Source organism: Poecilia latipinna, unplaced genomic scaffold (genome assembly GCF_001443285.1).
Source record: "Poecilia latipinna isolate Pla-1442-1.1 unplaced genomic scaffold, P_latipinna-1.0 Scaffold417, whole genome shotgun sequence".
Lineage (NCBI taxonomy): Eukaryota > Metazoa > Chordata > Actinopteri > Cyprinodontiformes > Poeciliidae > Poecilia > Poecilia latipinna.
The window spans coordinates 401,563-420,185 of record NW_015113033.1 but is presented as its reverse complement, the minus strand read 5'-3'; the positions used below and the strand labels follow the sequence as shown (position 1 = coordinate 420,185).

The following is an 18,623-nucleotide window of genomic DNA, read 5'->3' as shown; positions in this document are numbered from 1 at the left end:
TAAATTTAAGACATTTTAAGGCCTTCATTTCAGATACGTGAACCTAAGACTTTTTAAGGACGCCCCGTTGACAGCAGGGCATGAACTCTTATCGGCCGAATCCGATTCTGCGCTTCACTTTGTTCCCTGACCTGTGAGCTGCAGCTGGCTCAGCTGGTGATAAACCAACGCTGCGTCTCTCGCGCTCGTCCTCGCCTCTTCTCCCTCGTGCTTCCCCCCGACCTGGTGGACCAGCCAGCCGAAAGGCACCGGGCGATGCAGACAGTAGCGGATCAAATTCCAGGACAGGGAGCAGAGCAGGTCCAGACCGCTGGAGGGCAGAGCTCTCGTCAAGACGGAGAGGCACGTCTCCAAGCTGGCCATCGCCGCCGTGTAGTCTCCCTGCAACGGAGAACGAACGGAGAAAGGAGACGCTCAGTGTTGAGCGCAGCGGAAAAGTGGAGGGCGTCATGACTCAGACATGAAACAGCGTTTGAACAAAATGCTAAAAATAAAACAAGACGTGGAGGAGGGATGCCAAGTCGAGACATTAAAACAGAAACAAGCGACAGAACGAGCACAAGCAGTAGGTGGAATAAATTAACCCGACTTTTCTACATGTTTTCACAATACAAACGCAAATATTTATTTTTGGGACAGGCAAACACAAAGCAGCGCATAATTGTGAAAAGCAAAGGCTTCACATTGCTTCATGTTTTGTTTTTTTTTTTTTAATTGAAGCATATTGACGTGTTAAAGTCCACACCTAAATCCAATAACAAATCTTTGGCATAACTTGAAAACTGATGTCCACAGATGATATTAGTCCAAACCCGATGAACTTGAGTCATTGTGCAAAGAAGAATGTGCAAACACCACGACTGCAGCCAAAAGACCTGCAGCTGCTATTGCAGGAAAATAAATATTGACCCAATGGAGCCGAATAAAAACTAAAGCTGCACAACAATCACAGAAACGTTGAGAATCACATAAACCCCAATAAAAACACATTGAAGTTTTTGTTAACAAGTGAAGAAGATCAAGAGATGTGAATACTGCTGCTTTGTTTTTATTCTTAAAGGGGCAGAATTATGTATTTTCCAGACACTTAGTGCCACTTTATAGCACATTCAACTAACTATGTTGACTTCAGTTGTTATAAAAAGACTGTATTTCAAATATGACTTTTAAAGAAAATTGACTTTGTAATTTAACGCATTGAAATTGGGCCTCTGTCTCCTGCTCGTTCTGAAGCTCCGCCTTCAGGAGGTAACCACAGCATGGCTCTTCTATCAAACCTTTAACAACGTTTTAGCAGCGTTGCAACATTATAACATGATGTAAAGCTAAAAAAAAAGTTGATTTTTCATAAGATCGCTCCTTTAAAATCTCATTTCTACTCCCTTCTCTACTCACCCGGTTGAGATGCAGGTCTGCTTGCTTGCGGTGCCTCCAGAAGGACACCGATTTGGGCGAGTGAAGGGGTGTGACAGGCTCCCACAGGTACAACACCCTGACGCAGCCCCACAGCGCCCCCACCCCACTCAGGACCCACACAATCACCCACGGCAGCAGGCAGCGCAGCCAAGAAGCTGCAGAACAAGAAGATTTCATGAAGAAGTCATTTTAGCTGATGACACAAACTCTCGACGCACGCGGGAGCGACTGCTGCTCACCGAAGTCCTGCGTGTGAGTTGGGAACCAGACGAGCGTCCTGGTGGGGACGTGGGCTGCCGCCAGGCCGCGGCTACCCGGGTCCTCTGAGCCCAGCAATGAAGGGAGTGGGTTTAGAGACAGGCAGAAGAAGGTCAGCGCGCACAGCAGCAGCCGAGAACGGTCCATCACTCCCACCGTGGAGGGAGAGTCCGGCTCGCTCTTCACCTGGGAGACGCAACAAAAAACAAAAAAACTCTGAATGAAACCGGTGCTGATAACATCTAAACATTTCATTAACCCTGCCCTCGCGTGCTTTACCTGATGGTGATCCAGTAAGGGGCTGCCCGGCTCAGAGTCGACACAGTACGGAGAGAACTGGTGCGGGGAGCTGGAGCCAGAATCCGAGGCCGGAGGAGACATCATCACTCCCTCCTGTTTGAGGTCGACGTCTTCGGACAGGATCACAGGCTCTGGGGCACAAAGCATCGATCCTCAAGATGCTGTAAACCTTAAACTATGCAGGCTAATAAAGGACTGAGCTGGTAAAAGTGTCTTTGGTAGAACATTTTGCAAGTTGGACATTTTGAGACTTTTGGAAATGTCTGAGTAAAACTGACAGAAGACACTCAGGCGAAGCTGTTTTCGATGAGCAATGCTAACTTTTCTAAGGATGCTAATCGCTAACATGTTAGCAGCTGAAGGCGTAAACTCCTCGTCATGTTCTCTTTGTTTTAAGCGAGTAAAATTACCGTTTCCCCTCACACACAATGTAACATCATCTTCGCTCCTAATAAAATTAAACAAAAGCCACTCCAGGCACAAAGACAAGAGAAAATATTTTGAACAATGTTATTTGTGGTTCTTAAAAATAAATCTGAACTGGATAAAAACAGCATTTTTTTAATTGAACTGAGATATGCCGCCAGTCTCTCGTTGGTGCTTCATTTGAATAGGAGTGTTGAAACAGGAAATCGTCTGAAATGGACGGGAAAGCGACTCACGAGGACTTCAACACCACTAGTCCAAATGTCAACAAAACGTGGCTTAATATGTGGTTCAGAGAGGGTTTGACCAGCTGCTGGACAGGAAAGATTGGGTGATGCCAAAGGCCTACGTGCTTCCTCACTTAACTACATACAAGCTCACTGATTGCGACTCGGTATGGATTTTTTTATGATGTGTCATTTTGTTGCATCTTTTGCTTAGTTTGACTTTTGGATGGGCTGAGGTCTTTTTATTTAGTCTCTGTTCCTCCTGTAAAGTCCTGTGAATTTACCGTACCAATAAGAAGGTCCGGATGCTGCGACTGACATCACATAATCCTCCCTGTCAAGCAGACGGTCAGACACACTCAGAAACATAAACTGAGCCTCACTGTTCTTCTGATTGGCCATCTTGAGGGAGAGGTTCTCCTGTCGTAGTTTGTGGTTGACCTGCTGCAGGTACTTTATGTAGTCAATAGCTTTCCTCAGCACGCCTGACTTGTGCATCTGTTGGGGGAAAAAGGCAAAGTAAGTTTGTATGCGTGTGTTGAACCGAAGCGTGTTTGTATTTTATGATCCCACCTTGGCATCGTTGCCCATCACCAGGTCTCTGAGCTCCACGATCTTATCGTTGATGGAGGATCTGTATCTCTTCTCGATGATGTTGTGGGTCGTCCTCCTCTCGCCTTCCTTCACCACGACTCCTTGCCCCGCCGCTCCTGTCGACACCGGGCTCTGGTCCATACTTGTCCTGGCGGCGGTAGCGCAGGGGGCGCAGCCTGCCTGGAGCTGCTTGATGGGCAGCTTGTCTCCTCCTCCCATCATGACCGGAACTGTGGTCAGAATGTTGCTGCCCATCAGAGTCTGGGAACAGAAATCAGACGTGATGCAGGAGCGATCGTCACCGACTGGAGAGAATGTGGGAAGATTTCTGGCCGCTCTGCATACCGGGACTTGTAGCGCCGTGTTCTGGATGGGCGTGGTCAGAGTGGTGATTCCTGCAGGGCTCTGCATGGTGGACAAAACCTGAGTCCCGTCTGGTTTGAGCGTCGTGAGGACCAGCGAGTCCGTCTTAAGAATCTGAGGCTGCTGGACCAGAACCTAAGAGGAGGAGAAGAAGATTTAACATGCAGGGTTTCTACATCGATATCATGAACAGAAGGAAAAAATAAAAAAATGAAAAAGCAAAAAAGGACAAGAAGAAAAATATGAAGGAGAAAGTAAAAAGGATAAAGTTAAAGTAAGGGAAAAAAGAACAAGAAAGTGAAAAATTGAAAAAAGAGAAAAAGGGAAGGAAGAAAGAATGGAAAAAGAAAATGGGAAAAAATGAAAAAAGCAAAAAAAGGACAAAGAATAAAAAATGAAGTAAAAGAAAGCAAAAGATAGAAAAAGCAGAGAAAATAAGAAAAAAAAGGGGAAAGGGAAAAATGGAAAAAAGAAAAGAAAAAAGAAAAAGGAAATCAAAATCAAATCAAGTTTTATTTGTGTAGCACAATTCAGAAACAAGGCGTTTCAAACTGCTATATATCATAAAAACCCAAAGATACAAAGCCTTAGAACAGGAAAAGAAGAGAAAATGGTAAGAAAGAAAGAAAATATAGGTGAAAAATGGGAGAAAGAATAAAAGGCAAAAAAATGATGAATAAAAGAATTGTGAATAATGTCTGGAAAATATCAACATTTTTTCACAAAAAACAGCTAAACAGATGTTGCTGCTGTGTGAGGTCTCACTGACCGGTACTTGTTGCACCTGCTGCTGCATGGTGTGGACTGCAGTGGGCGCTGTGGAGAGAGTCTGGATGGTCTGACCTGTTGGGGTCAGAACACGCTGATGCTGAATGGTGACTGGCTGCAGCTGCGGTGATGTCATGATGCTCTGCACTTGCGGCTGGAGGACTGGAGGAAAAACAAAGACGCTTTTCAAAATAGGGAGATAGAGAGAGAGAGAGAGAACTACGACGAAGAAAGAAAAGAAAAAAAACAAACAGTGTGCTCACCTTGGAAACTGGGAGCGGGACTCTGATGGCAGATGACTGGGTTCTGGATGAAGCGAGACTGGCACCCGCTGGAGGCGATCATCACGGTCTGGGTTGCCTGTGTCTGGATGGGGAGCGGCGTCTGGGTGTGGGTCTGAACCAAAGTCTGGACCGGGAAGTTCTGGGTCTGGAGCGGAAGCCCCTGGGTGTGCATCTACAGTCACAAAAAATTTTTTTAACAATGTTTTCAAGCTGGAGAACTAATAAGAGGTGGACGTTTAAATACCTGGATGGCCGCCTGGGCCGTCTGCTGAGGCTGAGGCTGGATGGGCTGGACCAGCTGGGGCCGCGGCTGAAGCAGCGGTGGGCTGCGGGTCAGCTGCTGCTGCTGCTGCTGCTGCACCGGCGGGGTGGCGGTGGGGGTCGGGGTCTGTGCTGGGGTCAGCGGGGGCGTGAGGGGTACAGTCTGAGGAGACAGTGTCTGGGATGAGACGAGGCTCATGGTGGAGGTCTGGAAAGCTGCGGCGCTTGGGGTCTGGGGAGTGGGCGGGGCCTGGACGGCCGGCTGCTGGGGGGCGGCGACGACGGAGACCCCCGTGGACATTTGGTCCTCAAACATGTCCTGGAAGTCGCCCACCTGGTTGCTGACGAACTGCAGCATCTCTGTGGGGAAACAAATGAGGGAATGTTCCAGATTTTAAAGAAGAATAAAAATCCACCACAGTTGAATTTTAAATGCATCGGTGTTTTATAAGCCTGGCGGGCCACCAGGCTTTACTTGTGCCCCCACCAGGCTAAGCATTGGTTATTTATTTAAGTATTTTTGAAACGTTTGCATTTTTTAAAACTTTATTGTTAATGTTCACATATTAATCTTCCAATCTCTCAGTAACACATAATTATCAAGTGTTATTTTCTAATTTCCTGCCAACTTTAAAACACTTTTTTTAACTCAAAAACATGACGGGCCACCAAATTAATGACTGCCCTAGCACCCAAACAGCAGGATTAGCAAGTTTTCTGGGTGAAACCATGTGTATAAATGGATGTCATGAACATAATAAAAGATCTTATTAAGATCTCCAATTCCTGCAGGCAGATAAGAGTCAGCAGTGACCTTGAATCTGCACCTTTCTGCAAGCGATGCTACTGTTCAGCTCATAAATTGATACGAAAGTAGCCTTCAAACAATCAGCCTTGAAAAAAGCTGCTAATCTAGATGGCCCTTGTAGATGGCAGATGGATACCATTGTGCAACTATAATATGTGAACACATGCCAGAAATAATCCATATACCTGATAGTACGCAACACTACATCTACCTCGTTTGTTCAATGGGATAAAAACATTGTACAGCATAAAATTAAGTTTTATTTATTTATGCAAAATCACCTCTAGGCTATCATTATAAGCCTGGCGGGCCACCAGACTACTCGAACCCCCGCCAGGCTGAGCATTGTTTACCGTCTTTACGATAACAACTTCAGCGAATAGAATGACAAGTCAAAAAAACGTAGAGAATTCAAGAAGAAAACAAGAAAATCAATCAAATGTACGCGATAAATTATAACGACCTCAATAGCTTCCATTTTGATGATTAACATTTTTTTGAAGGTCGATTTTGTTTAGAGAGTTTGTAAACCATTTAATTTATGGTTTTGGTTGTGCGTTTAAATTTGGATATTTAAAATGTCTTCCACCTCCAGTCTTACATGTTCTCTGCATGATTAAAATTCACCGGTCTTTCAGAGCACAAACTTGCATTATTGTGCCATCATCACTATATTACTTGAAAATGGCTTCAAAAGAACAATGTTATCGTGTATCGCAATAATGTCTGGGACAATTTATTTCTCTGATAAAATCACTTATCGTGACAGGCGTTATTGTGAACATCTTGAATTCCCTTTACAGGTAAATATCTGGAGTTTTCTCCCAGCCTTAAAGGAGCTGGATTAGACGCGCCGTTGTTGCGACAGGTTGCCTGTATGGACCTGCAGCTTTCCGCAGGTCATGTGAAGACTCCCTGACTGAAGGCTGATGGGTAGGATGTCAGGGTCACCAGCAGTCGCTAACCTTGAACTCAGTCCAGCAGACAGAGAGCCGATCTCCGGACTGTTATTACATTACAATCAGCTGGGTCCTTTGTTCTGCTGGTTGTTGTTTTTTTTAGTTTCACACATTTATAACCTAGATTTGTGAGATCAACTCAGATTCTGTAAAACCTTTAGATGTTCTCCTTGTTTTATTTGTACAGCTGATTTGATTATGACTGAGAAACTGATCTAGAAAACAAGCACAGGTTATGAAACATGTAAACTTGACTAAAAATAACTTTCAATGCTCTCGAGTGTGTCAGTGAAGCAGCAGACATCCTGTCTCACCCCAAACCTTCAACTCTGCTGTGCATCTGCAGCTGAAAGGAATCAAATTAAACCACTGACATCTGTGTGTCAGCTACTATGCTGCTACGCACTTGCAACTGTATGATTTAAGGTCATAAACAGGGTAAATTCAGAGGACACAGTTTGCTTGTGATTATGTTAATGTTAGATTTGAAAAATTACAAAATGAAGGACAAATAATGCAAATACAGAGATTTAATCCTTAAAAATGTTTCTGCATGCAGAAAAACAAACTTTCCCAACATGGTTGGAGCTAAACTCTCCGGGTTCTGTAGCATTTTATTGATTTTTGGAATCTGTAAAACAGTCAGGCGCGCTTCACGCTGCTCGGAGAGAAGATTTACTGCTACACCAACGATGATTAATATCGATATTGATTAACAGTGACGAACAGATATTTTTCTTGCTCTTCAAGTCAAAACAGATTTAGCTTCTCGGTCACTAAGAGCTGGACCGGATGTGAGCATAAGGGCAGTAAATGTCCATCCAGATGGCCTGGTGTAAGTTTTGGCATTCAGAATCTGAACACGCTGCACCAAATGTTGCATCCATTATTTACCCCCTTCTGTTTCCATGGCATCTATCGGGGTGAAAACAGATCCCTATGGTGGAAATGGTAGTCAAAATAAGAACAGCATCATCAAGCTCATTTGCTGACATCACTTTAGCTCCACTCCCTTAAAACAGGAAGTGACTTGTTTTGATGGTGGACATCCTCCTCCTTTTTAAAGCTATTGTTGATGAGACAAAACAAGTTGATACTGAATCAGATTTTGAACAATGAGCATGTTGCCATAGTGACACTGATCATTAAATATGTAAGAATGTTTCCTATGACTTTTTTTTAAAATTGCTATTCGTAAACCTAAGGAGAAATAGAAGCAGCTGCTAAAGAGTCTAACAAGTATAGCAACCTGGTTAAGCTAGTAACATAGCTTAGCAGGGCTAGCTGCTCTGGTAGCCTTTTTTGAGTCTGCAGTTACTGATTAATCATTAATTAAAGTAGTTGATGCTTATTTCAATAATCGATTCATCAAAATGAATCCGATTAATTGTTTCAGCCCTATTCTTAACAACAAAATGCATTTTTCTTGCAAGTAAAGGAAAACTGTAGTGGCCTTCTTTCAGCCAGCTGTGTGTTAGCTTGAGCTCCATGAACAACAAATAAAGTACATTCAAGATGAGATCAGGTGATTTTTTTTTAGATTGAGCTTTATCTAAAGGATTGAAATGTTGAAGGAGGGCACTGTTGCTTAACTTTTCCATTTATTTCATTATTTTTTAGCACAAATCATTTATAGAAGCAAGTAAAGACACACCCTGCTGCAGCTCAGTGGATTACTTCAAAAGGAACAGGTGCAATCAAAAAGCAAACAGCATCACTGAATGGAGATTACAACAGACAGAAGGTGACAAACAGGAACGATTGCAGATTATAGACACAACTCAAAGGAGTTCACACATTAAAATAAGCCAACACCACAGAAACATATTCGCTAGCGTCTACCTCAGACGTCATACTGTACATAAGGTTACTCTGTAGTCATGCTGGTCCACGTTCTAGACCCCAACAATTCATTTGAGCTGACAATAACAAAGGACGCTCTCCAAATTCTTTGGAAGAAGTAGTTAGAAATCTTTTCCTGTTATTCCTAAAACCAAGTCAAGAGTTAGTCCAAATGAACAGGCCTCAGCGTTTCAATCTGTTGGGTCAGGTGAGGAAAGTGTGAAGCTGCGGTTTGCCAGTCAGTCCCGTCATCCTTCGTTTCTCTTTCACGCCATCGACACATTCCTCTCTTTTGACATCAGCATTTAGAGGGAAGTCAGAACTCGGCCCCAGATTGCTTGTCTGCTCATTCTGTCACGAGGTTCATCTTGGAAAGACGAGGAATGCATTTTTACGGCCACTGATGACATTATGAAAAATCCATTTCTCTTCACCCACACGACATACTTAACTTTGGATAGGACAGAATTAAAAGAAAGATCTTTAAAGGCACAGATTTACTTTATTTGAAAGAACTCAAAGTCTCCTTGAGCATGTTTGCATCATGTTTCTCTAGTCAAGACTGAAATAAATATGATTAGATTTGAACTCCCTTCCGGTATTATTTTTGTCACATTTTTATAACATAACAAGAATGTTATTAATACCAATCCAGCTCTGCATACTGTTTGTTGAAGCATTCGAGGAAAAAAATCTAAACAAAACTTCCAAATTTTACAAAACTAAAACTGCCATTGCTAGTGTAGAAATAGGTGACTCCCAATAACGCCAGACAAGGACCTGCCCATCCTAATGGGAAAATCTATTGACGCTGCACCGACCAGCGCTCCACCATTTGCTCAGACCTTTCCTCTTTGCCAAATTTGCTCAGTGGGTCCAAGCTTGCAGGGTTCAGCGCTTGATCGGTTATCACTGCAGAACGAGCTTGGCAAAGGGAAGAGGGGCAAAAATAAAGAGATGCAGAGTTGCAGAAAACAGGAAAGAAACAAGCCAGAACATTTCATAAGGCATTGTTATGCCTTATGAACAATGCCTTTTTAAAATATTTTTAAAATATTTTTAAAATCCTATTTTTAAAAGCTATTAAATTAATCTCATGTTTCCCCCAGATTTTTTGCTTACATTAAAACATAAAAAATAAATAATACAATAAACCCAGATGTGTGTTGATCTTTGTATTCATATCTAGAGAGAAGAAAACTGACAGCAGTGTATAAATATCTTCAAGATAGTGAATAATTACAGGAAGTACAAAAATGCAGCCAATATTTTCTCTAATAATAATAATAATAATAATTTTCACAAATATATATATTTTTAATTAACTCCAACTTTAGGATTAAATAGCTAATGCTTCTGACAGTAAAGAATGGTTGTCATGTATCAGACTGGTGGGTCGTCAGGATGTCCACAGCGGACAGACTTTATGGAAAAGGGCCAATGTTTAGTAAACAACCCTGAACAGTGTTGACAGCGGTAGGTCTACTCACCATCAATGTCTCCCAAAGTGAATTCGTCCCCTAATTCCGCTAAAGTCGAGTCCATGGTCTCCATGGGAGAGATGAACTCTCCAGGATCCATCCTGTCTGTCAGCGGCTCACCTCTCCGGCTGTCACCGGAGGGTCGAAGGAGAGAACAAACAAGAGATCGGTGGGCTCCACCTGGGCGCTTCACAACGCCCTCCGCGGTCTTATCTAATCTGACGACGCGTCCTTTATCAATAAAAACCTCTAAACGGCACTGAAGCCCGACGGCAGGCAGACTTTACCGCCTACAAACTCGTCAACTGCAAATTATTTCCAAGGCGACGCCATCTTGTTTTACGCTAATTACGTCATTCACAAACACACTCTGTGGCCCAGAGCGAGGCCTGATTGGCTAGGCATCAGCCGTTCTTGTCATGAGACCAGCCGCCCTCGGCCAATGAGCGGCTCGCATTCACTGTGGTCTGATAGTACGTCAACCATCAGAAGCTTGTGTGTCATTTGAATAAACCGCGCCCCCTATCTTCTTATTATAAAGAAACCCAGCGCATGAGTCAAATCCACCACCCTGGAAATATTGACGGGGAGTAAATAAACATCTAGCTTGGTTCAACTAATAATCTGAGGATTTTATTAGTACTCCACATCCTGTTTACAAATTATCTATCTATATAAAGTCAGTAAAAAAAAAATCATGAGCATGAGTGCGAGCATAGAGCCCTCGTGTATTTAACTCGCATTGAAATGGAGATTGCAATAGTTAAATCCAAAAATTGCTGTAAAAAATTAATTTGACACTGAAATGAAGTCTCAGCTTCCAGCAGAACAGTAACCAAAAACATCCAGCCAAAGTTACAATGGAAGTGGTTTAGATGCAAGCATTTTTAAGTGTCGAAATTGCCCTGTTAAATCCAGACTAAATCCAATTGGCAACCTGTAGTAACTGATGTTAAGAGGTGCTCTTCACCCAAACTGAAAGAGCAAAGATATAAAACAAAATTCAGTCTGAATGTGCAAAGCTGGTTGAAAAGTTGATTTGGTAGCAGAAAAGAAATGCACGTTATGCTTTTCAGATTTTTATTTTAAAAAGACTTTTGAACTCCATGCATCATTTTCCTTTGCCACATAAAACTGTACACAAAGCAGAAAAAGAAAATTATTGATGCACTCAAAATCATCTACTGAATTTTAAAATAATAAAAATACTTACAGTTTCATACTACTAGTATGACAGGAACTCTCAACCAGAAACAAGCACAAGAAAGTTGAATAAAAAGATTTTTATTGAAATTATCTAACCAAACAAGGACAACACAATCAATACACACAATAATGAAAACTAACATTTGTGGTATTTGAAAATGAACACTTTATTACAACAGTGAAATGAGTACCAGTTGAAATCAGCTTCTTCTCACACATGAACATCCACTGCTTTCTAGAAGTAAAAACTATTAAAATGCTTATGAAAATTCAGTGCTTCTGTTTCATTTCAAGCCACACACTACTGAAAACAACACATCAGTAAATAAGATTACTTTTTTTTTCTTCCAGCACTGTCAAAGGTAGAAATGCACCAACTCAGTTTGTGACTTTATTTTATTTTTTTTATAAAGCCACTGTACTCAAGCGCTTTTGGTTTCAGTATAAATCCCACTCTTCGGAGTGTAAGTTGTTTCAGACTAAAGAAAAATTAAATATTTTCAGCATTAGTAACATGTTCAAAATTCTGTCAAAAAAAAGGTTCAAGTAAAAACTGTACTTTTTACAACACGTCTTACAGGAGAGCAGGCTATTACCTGCAAATCAAATTTTCTTTTTTTTTCTTTTAGGTTTAAATTTCCCTGTATTATCAACAATGCTGGATTTAGCAATGGTGGCAGCCCTTTGGATACCTCAGAGTTAAGAAAAGTATGTATTCTATTTTTATTGCTAGCAGCGCTATTTGCTAATATAGGTTGCGAAAGCTGGTTTATTACTGTGTAATTATTTCATCATATACAACAGCAGGTGTGATGTCACCTTTACTACTACTAATAAAAATAATGTAATTGTTTTTGGTTCCAATGGAAGGAGCAGCTTTTTAACATCTGATTAAGATAAATGGTGCGTAAAACAGGGAAGTGGATTTCAGGACTGCAGTCGAGATTTTCTGTTTTCCGTTTTTTATCTTTACAATGAAATGTTGGATTTTTTTCATCCGTATGAAATATAAGGTTACACTATATCCCACTGCATCACAATGGCCAGTCACATGAAGATGATCTAATTTACAGGCATTGCACTCTAGATTAAGCCCCAGTTTATTTGTTCCAGTAGACTTCATACGACTTTCTCTCTGAATAACTGGCCTCTTCAGTGCTGGTACCAGATCTCACTTTCTCCTTCACCACCTTCACTACCAAACCACCAGCCAGAGCAATACCTGCTGCCGCTTTCCCGATCTCAGCCACTGCGTTTAAGATCCGAGTAGTTGCTGCCACGGTAACCCAGTGGCCCGACGCAGGGCCCGCTACCTCACACACAGCCCCCGGTGGGACGTATGGAGCTACGGCTGTGGAGCACTGAAGAGCTCCTGCAGCTGAGCCTCCTGCAGAGGCCACCGCAGTTTCTGCTCCGCCGAGGGCCGCCGCTCCCTCCACAGCTGCACCCAAAGCGGCTCCAGCTCCCATGGCACACCCCACTCCAGCTGCCACTCCCACAGCAGAGGCTCCCATCACGCTCACCTGGCCCAGGGCGTCTAAAACGCCCTCCTGGGAACTCGTGGCCTCGCCGCCAGCGACAATTCCCACTGAGCCGCCCAAGACCCCTCCCGTCGCCGCCCCAAGAGCCACTGCTGTTTTTCCAGAGGCAGCCGCCACTATGGCCCCAACCGCTTTCCCAACACTGGTACCTCCAGCTACAGACATCCCTGCCAACTGTCCCGTGGCAAAACCAACGGAGTTCCCTACGAGAGAGGCCCCCGCTGCCGCCGCCAGAGGTGCAGCTGCCCCAAACATGGCCCCCACCGCCATGCCTGTCGCCCCGGCAGCCACCAGGATCTTCACCCTGTCCAGCACTTTAGCAGACAGAGCGGCTTCCCTCCTCAGGCGGCTCAAGGATGAATGGATAGCCTGTCTCCTCCTGCCCACCCTGTCCACTCCCTGATTCCTGCCTCTGACCCGGTCTCTGAGAAGTCGGAAGGGGTTGCTCCTGCTTTCCTCCGTCCATCTCTCAACACTAAAATCCTTATCACCTCCATCTGACTCCAACTCACACTTCCTTCGTTTTGCGACTTTGCTACTGTTCGATCCCTGCGATTCCTCTTCCCCCTCTGCTTGCCCTCGCTCCCTCAACATCCTGTTCTGCTCCTCTGTGATGGCAGCCTCTGTCTCTAGAAACACTGCATTGGTATAAAACCCTCTGTTGTTCTGCTTCACCATTTCATCCACCTTCCTCACCAGCTCTCTAACCTGTTCCGAGTTATTTGGCTTTCTGTTGTTGAGTACATGGTATCTACCCCCACACCTCTCAATCAAAGCTTTAAGTCCAACAGGTGCCGTCTCTCGGAGGTACTTTTCGATCCCAACCCCGTCCAGATCGTCCCCCCTGGTAAACAGAACTACAGTGTGGTTGGAGACTGCGTCGGCTCCAAATATGTCACCCAACTGGCACACCGCCTGGTTCTCATTGTCTGTGTAGCGTCCGACTGGGACCACGAGGAGGAACGCGTGTGGACCGGGAGCTGACAGAGACACACATTTGGCTATCTCTGCGTGGGTCTGCTCCACACTCAGGTGAGTGTCACCAAACCCTGGCATATCAACCACCGTTATCTTCCTCTTCCTCCTCTGCAGGACAGTGCTGCCTTCCTGGTCTGCGTCCTCTTCTTCTGCCATCGAAGCAATGCCCAGCTCGCAGATCTGGGTGACGGAGCTGGCACTGGCCTGCGACAGGAACTGCCTGCGGCCCAGGATAGTGTTTCCAGACGCACTTTTTCCAGACCCGGTCTTTCCGACAAGGACTAGTCGGAGCTCTTCTCCCCAGGTACCTTCAACGTCCTCCTCCATTTCACCAGTCTCTCTGTTGTCGTTGTCAGGTGGGAATACTGTAACAGGAAGGGTAATTTCACTACATTACTATTGATTAACATTACTCATTTAACAACAACTGCTTTAGGTAGAATTTGGACAGCAATGAAGAATACATCTCCATCTCTCAACCTTAAAGTGCGCTAAGATTTTAGCTGGTGATGAGAATTAGCCTATTTTCAGTTTGATTGGCCTCAACCGGTTAATGGAAACTCAAAAACCCTTTGTTTTTTTGATCACTGAACATACAAGACACTAAGTCATGATAACAACCACACTCTTCAGTGTGAAGACTGTTACTGAATGAACACTGTACTGATATGCAAAAACATGTCTGTGGTTCATTCTGGCTGCAAGGCAGTGAGAGAGAGCAAGACTTCAGCAGATAACAGTAAGAATGAACATATTACAGCAGTGTTGTTGCTCTGTTTATACTCTATGTATATTCTGGAAAAATATGTAAAATCACACATATAACATCCAAAGACTATCACACATTTGGTACCTGAAACTATACTTTATCTAAAATTAAAACATACCTAAAAAGAGAAAAAAATCAAGTTGGTGATTAACATCAGTCCAGCAGCTTGAGAACCTAAACATTAATAAAAAAAATAACCCTATAACTACAGAGCAATAGCTCCCATTGAACAGTTGACAGCTGTTAAGAGCTGTAAAATTACAAACAGCTAAAAAGCACAACATTATAATAGTAAACAACGTGTATAAAACACAGGAAAATTACACATGAAACCCTGAATATAATCAAATATGTCTAAAATACAGAGCTGAACTAAATACAAACCAGACCGCAAGAGAAAAAGCTGTTACTGGTTGCTATGGTAACCACCAACTGTTCAGAGCAACATAACATAACCAACACAGCAAATATGTTATTTTCAGGAGAAAATATGTTTTTGACTAACCAAATTGAATTTAAAGTATAAATAAACAAATTTTAACAAGTTTCACATGTATAATAATGTTAAATTAACACCCTGTTATACATGCCAGCCACTTAAACCACTGAAGACGGTTTAAAATGTTTTCGAAGTTGCTTTGCAGAGAGTGTTTTCTCACGTAGTGGGGTGATGGTGCCATTGATCCAAATACAAATAATTAATGACTGGTCACAGCTTAAAGGCTGGAAATAAATATCTTAATTGCCGATTTTCTTTCCCTTCACATGATGGTTCTTAAAAATAATCTATTGTCTACAAATGGTATCAGCAGAGTAAAAGCTTTATAAAAAACATAAGATGGAAAGTCAACACACTGTTGACAAGCTGAGTCAGGTCACATTTATTACTTACCACCTTTTCTTTAATAACTTATTTCATGTTGTTATTTTGATTAGGTAGACCCATTTAGTGTATCTATTGTTTTTTGTCAGATTGTGATGAGCTTTAAGATTTGATCATCAGTTACAAAAACATGAATTTAATCATCTACTTATAGACGTAATAGCGTTGGTAGTAAATTTATACTTATGTCTGTCAGGCATAAGACCCAACCACAACTGACAGATTTATTGTTAATTTTTCTTTAATTTTCACATTCTGAATCAAGAAATTTAGTTTCTTGATAGTAAACCAATTTTTAAATTAATATTTTATTAAATTTTTTAATATATTTTAATTACAATAAAATTAATCATAATAACGATTAATTTAATCGTTATTAAATTAATAACATTAATTAAAGCGTTGGTTTACTAGTGTTTTGTGTTTTGCAGAGCAGCTAATCCAGGAACTTTATTTTACTTGGTGCTTATTGGTTGTACCCCCAAGATTGGAGATAGGGAAGACTGTAGTGTTAGTGCTAAGATGGCATCCACTGTCCTTATTAATGCATATTATTGTATGTAATGTTTTTACTCTTAAAATAGGCAGTTATAAATCATTTTTACTGAGTGTAGGGTGTCTGAAAATATCTTACACTACAGACACAAGCAGGTTTACTAAATTAGCCTTGATTTATAGCTCTAGTGAAGTAACATTCAATGCTGGAAGGATTTCTCTGGTATCCCTGCAACTTTTTCAGGCGCAAAGTTTGCTTCTAACTCGGGCCGGGCCTGGATTAAATTTAGAAGTTTCTAACCTGATTAAGACGTAGCAATACCAACCCTGGATTTGTAAACGTGTTCATCTCGCTACGATGTCGATTGCCTGGTAAACACGGCGAAAATCAGCTTCTACTTCAGTTTTAGCAGTGTTGTTTGGAAACAGTGACATGTTCCTGGCGCTTCAGGAACTTTCTGCACAGAAATGCAGAGAAGCGTCATGTAAAACCTTCAGCGCTGATTTAGCTAACACAATAATAAAAAAAAAGCACAACGTCACGAATTAGAAAGCATTAATCACGTTTAACCGAAAGAGGAATAATTTATCACCGGATCAGATTATTTGCGTGATACTGTTAGCATGTTGCTAACACAGAAGGCTATCATCTTACCTCGCTCCATGTTACAGCGGAAACATTTCCCAGGCTAACAGCAGTGTTATTTCCTCCTGTAGTTTATTATTTGGCTTCCGATCTTTAAGGGAACCCTGTCAAAGGTCAGCCCGAGTCTGAAACACCAACATTTGGACTTTGTTCGCTTCAGAAAGCCGTTAGCTGTCTGCCCTCTGTTGGCTGATTTCTGAAATCTGACACAACACAGGCCCGTCGACTTCTCCATCAGAACATATCAGAATCACTTTATTTCATATGTCTTAACAAAATGGCTTGTTGGTCTTGCAGCAATGATATCGTTTCTCTGAATATACATATAACTTTTTATAACAGTCGCTCTACTACTTTTAAAATTACACCAATCTTCAGTTTCATAGATATAAAGCATTAAATTATGGACAACTCTCAGGTAAGATAACAAGAAACATGTTGAACAGAGACAAGGTGAAGACCCACAATTTATATTCTGATGAAACAAAGAAAGAAATGTTAATAATCTTTCAAGCACAAACAAATGCAAGGTAAGAAAAAAAGAATGCAAATTGAGGCAATCCCCTTCAAAATAATAAAAACATTATAAAGGTTTTTTTTTCCCCCAGGCAAACAAAATAAGAGCCATCCCCACAACTTTAAGCAGCAATTACAGGGAGATTTTTCATTTTTACAAAAAACAACCCCCAAAAAACAAAACAAAAACAAAAAAAAAAACGTACCCCTCAAAATGACAAAGTAGTTGAGCTCATCTCTCACTACAAAACAGGCCAAGGTTAAACGAGGTCAATTTATAAATGTTTAAATAATGACACATATTTAAAGCATATGGGATTTTACACACATTAGATCTGGACCAGACAATACATTAGGGGTTTGTAAAGTTCTGAAGTAAACTTTTTAAATGAATAATATGCCAAAGTTCAGTTACCGTATAACCCAATACAGCGCAGGAAACTGGAAAATCTGTTGGCTCCCCTGGTAAAGACGTGTATATTGCTTTAAATTTATATTTTTCAACGCAGCAGTGTGGTCCAGCACTAAGAAAATGTTGCTAAATTTTATTATTTAGTTTGTAATTCTTTAACAAAATCAGTAGAGGACAAATATTGGTGCTTGTAGCGATCTCTTTAAAACAAGAACGCAAAAAGAATTTCTTATACTTTGACTTTTTTTTTAAATTGATCAATTTCAATTAACTGTTTTCAATTGTTTGGGAGTAAACAAGAAAAAGCCTTTTTAGGTTCTAACATCACAAGTATAAACACGCTCGGACTTTAACTGGAAACTGAGTTTGGGATTTTCAGCGACAAACACTCGAAGGAGGTTTAAGCATGAATTAGGGTTTTTCCAAAAGATGCATTTCCACATCTTTACCAGGCGTGCCAATAAATCCGTCCGCCTCTGTAGGTTTGACTTTTCCGTTGTTGTCCTAGAATCCTCCCGGAGCACAAAGTTAGATTCTCCAATTAGACATCGGCGCCGATGTCGAGCCTCGATCAGAACCTGACTAACCTCTGAATAAACGCGTTATCGTGTCGCAGCGATGGCTCCTCCATTCTTTCCGTCGGAGCGCCTTCACTTCTGTATGGTACAATGGACGGCAGCTGTTGTTCCCTTCACCGTCGTTGCAGTCTGCATGTCGGGCCACTCCGTGTGGACCCCTGTGTTCGCTCCTCCAGATCCTGTTCTCTGGCTCCTCGCCACCGCCGAGGGGTGACGCTATAGCTCGGAGCGAGAGCGGGAGATGCGGGGGCCTTTCCGGATTTCTTTCCTCTTCTCCTCCTTCCTCCTCCTCTTCTCCTCCTCCCTCAGGATCTTCTGGAAAGCTTCGGCCGTGTGAAGAACCTGGAGCGGACGAGACGGGGGGTCCGTGTTGGTGTGAAAGATGTTTTATTTTTAAGAAATGTCGCGCAAAGACAGATCGTCACAGGAGGATCGAGTCAGACTGATTTCATCCATGTAATGAAGTTACAATTGTAATGGCTTCAAAAACATTAATTTTCACAAGAATTCAATGCAAAAAAAAAAAAAAAAAAAAAAAAAAAAAAAAACCCAAAGGTTTTTTTAATTAGGAAAAAAAAAAAAAAAAAAACAAAAATTTTTAAAATTAAATTT

The 18,623-nt window shown here is 41.9% G+C and overlaps 3 protein-coding genes across 5 annotated transcripts in view; all 3 read right to left on the bottom strand.

Annotated features, from left to right (window-relative positions):
* The window catches only part of srebf2 (sterol regulatory element binding transcription factor 2), a 22,171-nt gene extending 11,817 nt beyond the window's left edge, over positions 1-10,354 (bottom strand). Inside the window, exons 1-11 of the mRNA XM_015037726.1 lie at positions 9,997-10,354; positions 4,881-5,257; positions 4,616-4,808; positions 4,354-4,514; positions 3,567-3,719; positions 3,201-3,482; positions 3,011-3,125; positions 1,954-2,105; positions 1,656-1,860; positions 1,396-1,571; positions 132-381 (exon numbers count right to left, since the gene is read on the bottom strand). Coding sequence (XP_014893212.1) covers positions 132-381; positions 1,396-1,571; positions 1,656-1,860; positions 1,954-2,105; positions 3,011-3,125; positions 3,201-3,482; positions 3,567-3,719; positions 4,354-4,514; positions 4,616-4,808; positions 4,881-5,257; positions 9,997-10,087 — 2,155 coding nt within the window. The 5' untranslated portion in view covers positions 10,088-10,354. The remainder of the gene's footprint in view (positions 1-131; positions 382-1,395; positions 1,572-1,655; positions 1,861-1,953; positions 2,106-3,010; positions 3,126-3,200; positions 3,483-3,566; positions 3,720-4,353; positions 4,515-4,615; positions 4,809-4,880; positions 5,258-9,996) is intronic.
* A 988-nt stretch (positions 10,355-11,342) lies between these two features.
* On the bottom strand, positions 11,343-16,928 carry LOC106950700 (uncharacterized). 3 transcript variants are annotated; one of them, XM_015037724.1, is made up of 3 exons: positions 16,515-16,928; positions 16,161-16,317; positions 11,343-14,077 (listed from the first exon to the last, which is right to left on the bottom strand). In XM_015037724.1, exon 3 carries the CDS (start codon positions 14,037-14,039, stop codon positions 12,294-12,296), a length of 1,746 nt encoding a protein of 581 aa, XP_014893210.1. In that variant the 5' UTR covers positions 14,040-14,077; positions 16,161-16,317; positions 16,515-16,928; the 3' UTR covers positions 11,343-12,293. The 3 variants fall into 3 exon arrangements, with proteins under 3 accessions (XP_014893210.1, XP_014893208.1, XP_014893209.1); XM_015037722.1 differs by lacking the exon at positions 16,161-16,317; XM_015037723.1 differs by lacking the exons at positions 16,161-16,317; positions 16,515-16,928 and adding an exon at positions 14,600-14,632.
* Positions 16,929-17,110: 182 nt separating this feature from the next.
* ccdc134 (coiled-coil domain containing 134) overlaps positions 17,111-18,623 on the bottom strand; it is a 14,103-nt gene continuing 12,590 nt past the window's right edge. Inside the window, exon 7 of the mRNA XM_015037725.1 lies at positions 17,111-18,353. Within this exon, the coding sequence (XP_014893211.1) occupies positions 18,228-18,353 (126 nt within the window). The 3' untranslated portion in view covers positions 17,111-18,227. The remainder of the gene's footprint in view (positions 18,354-18,623) is intronic.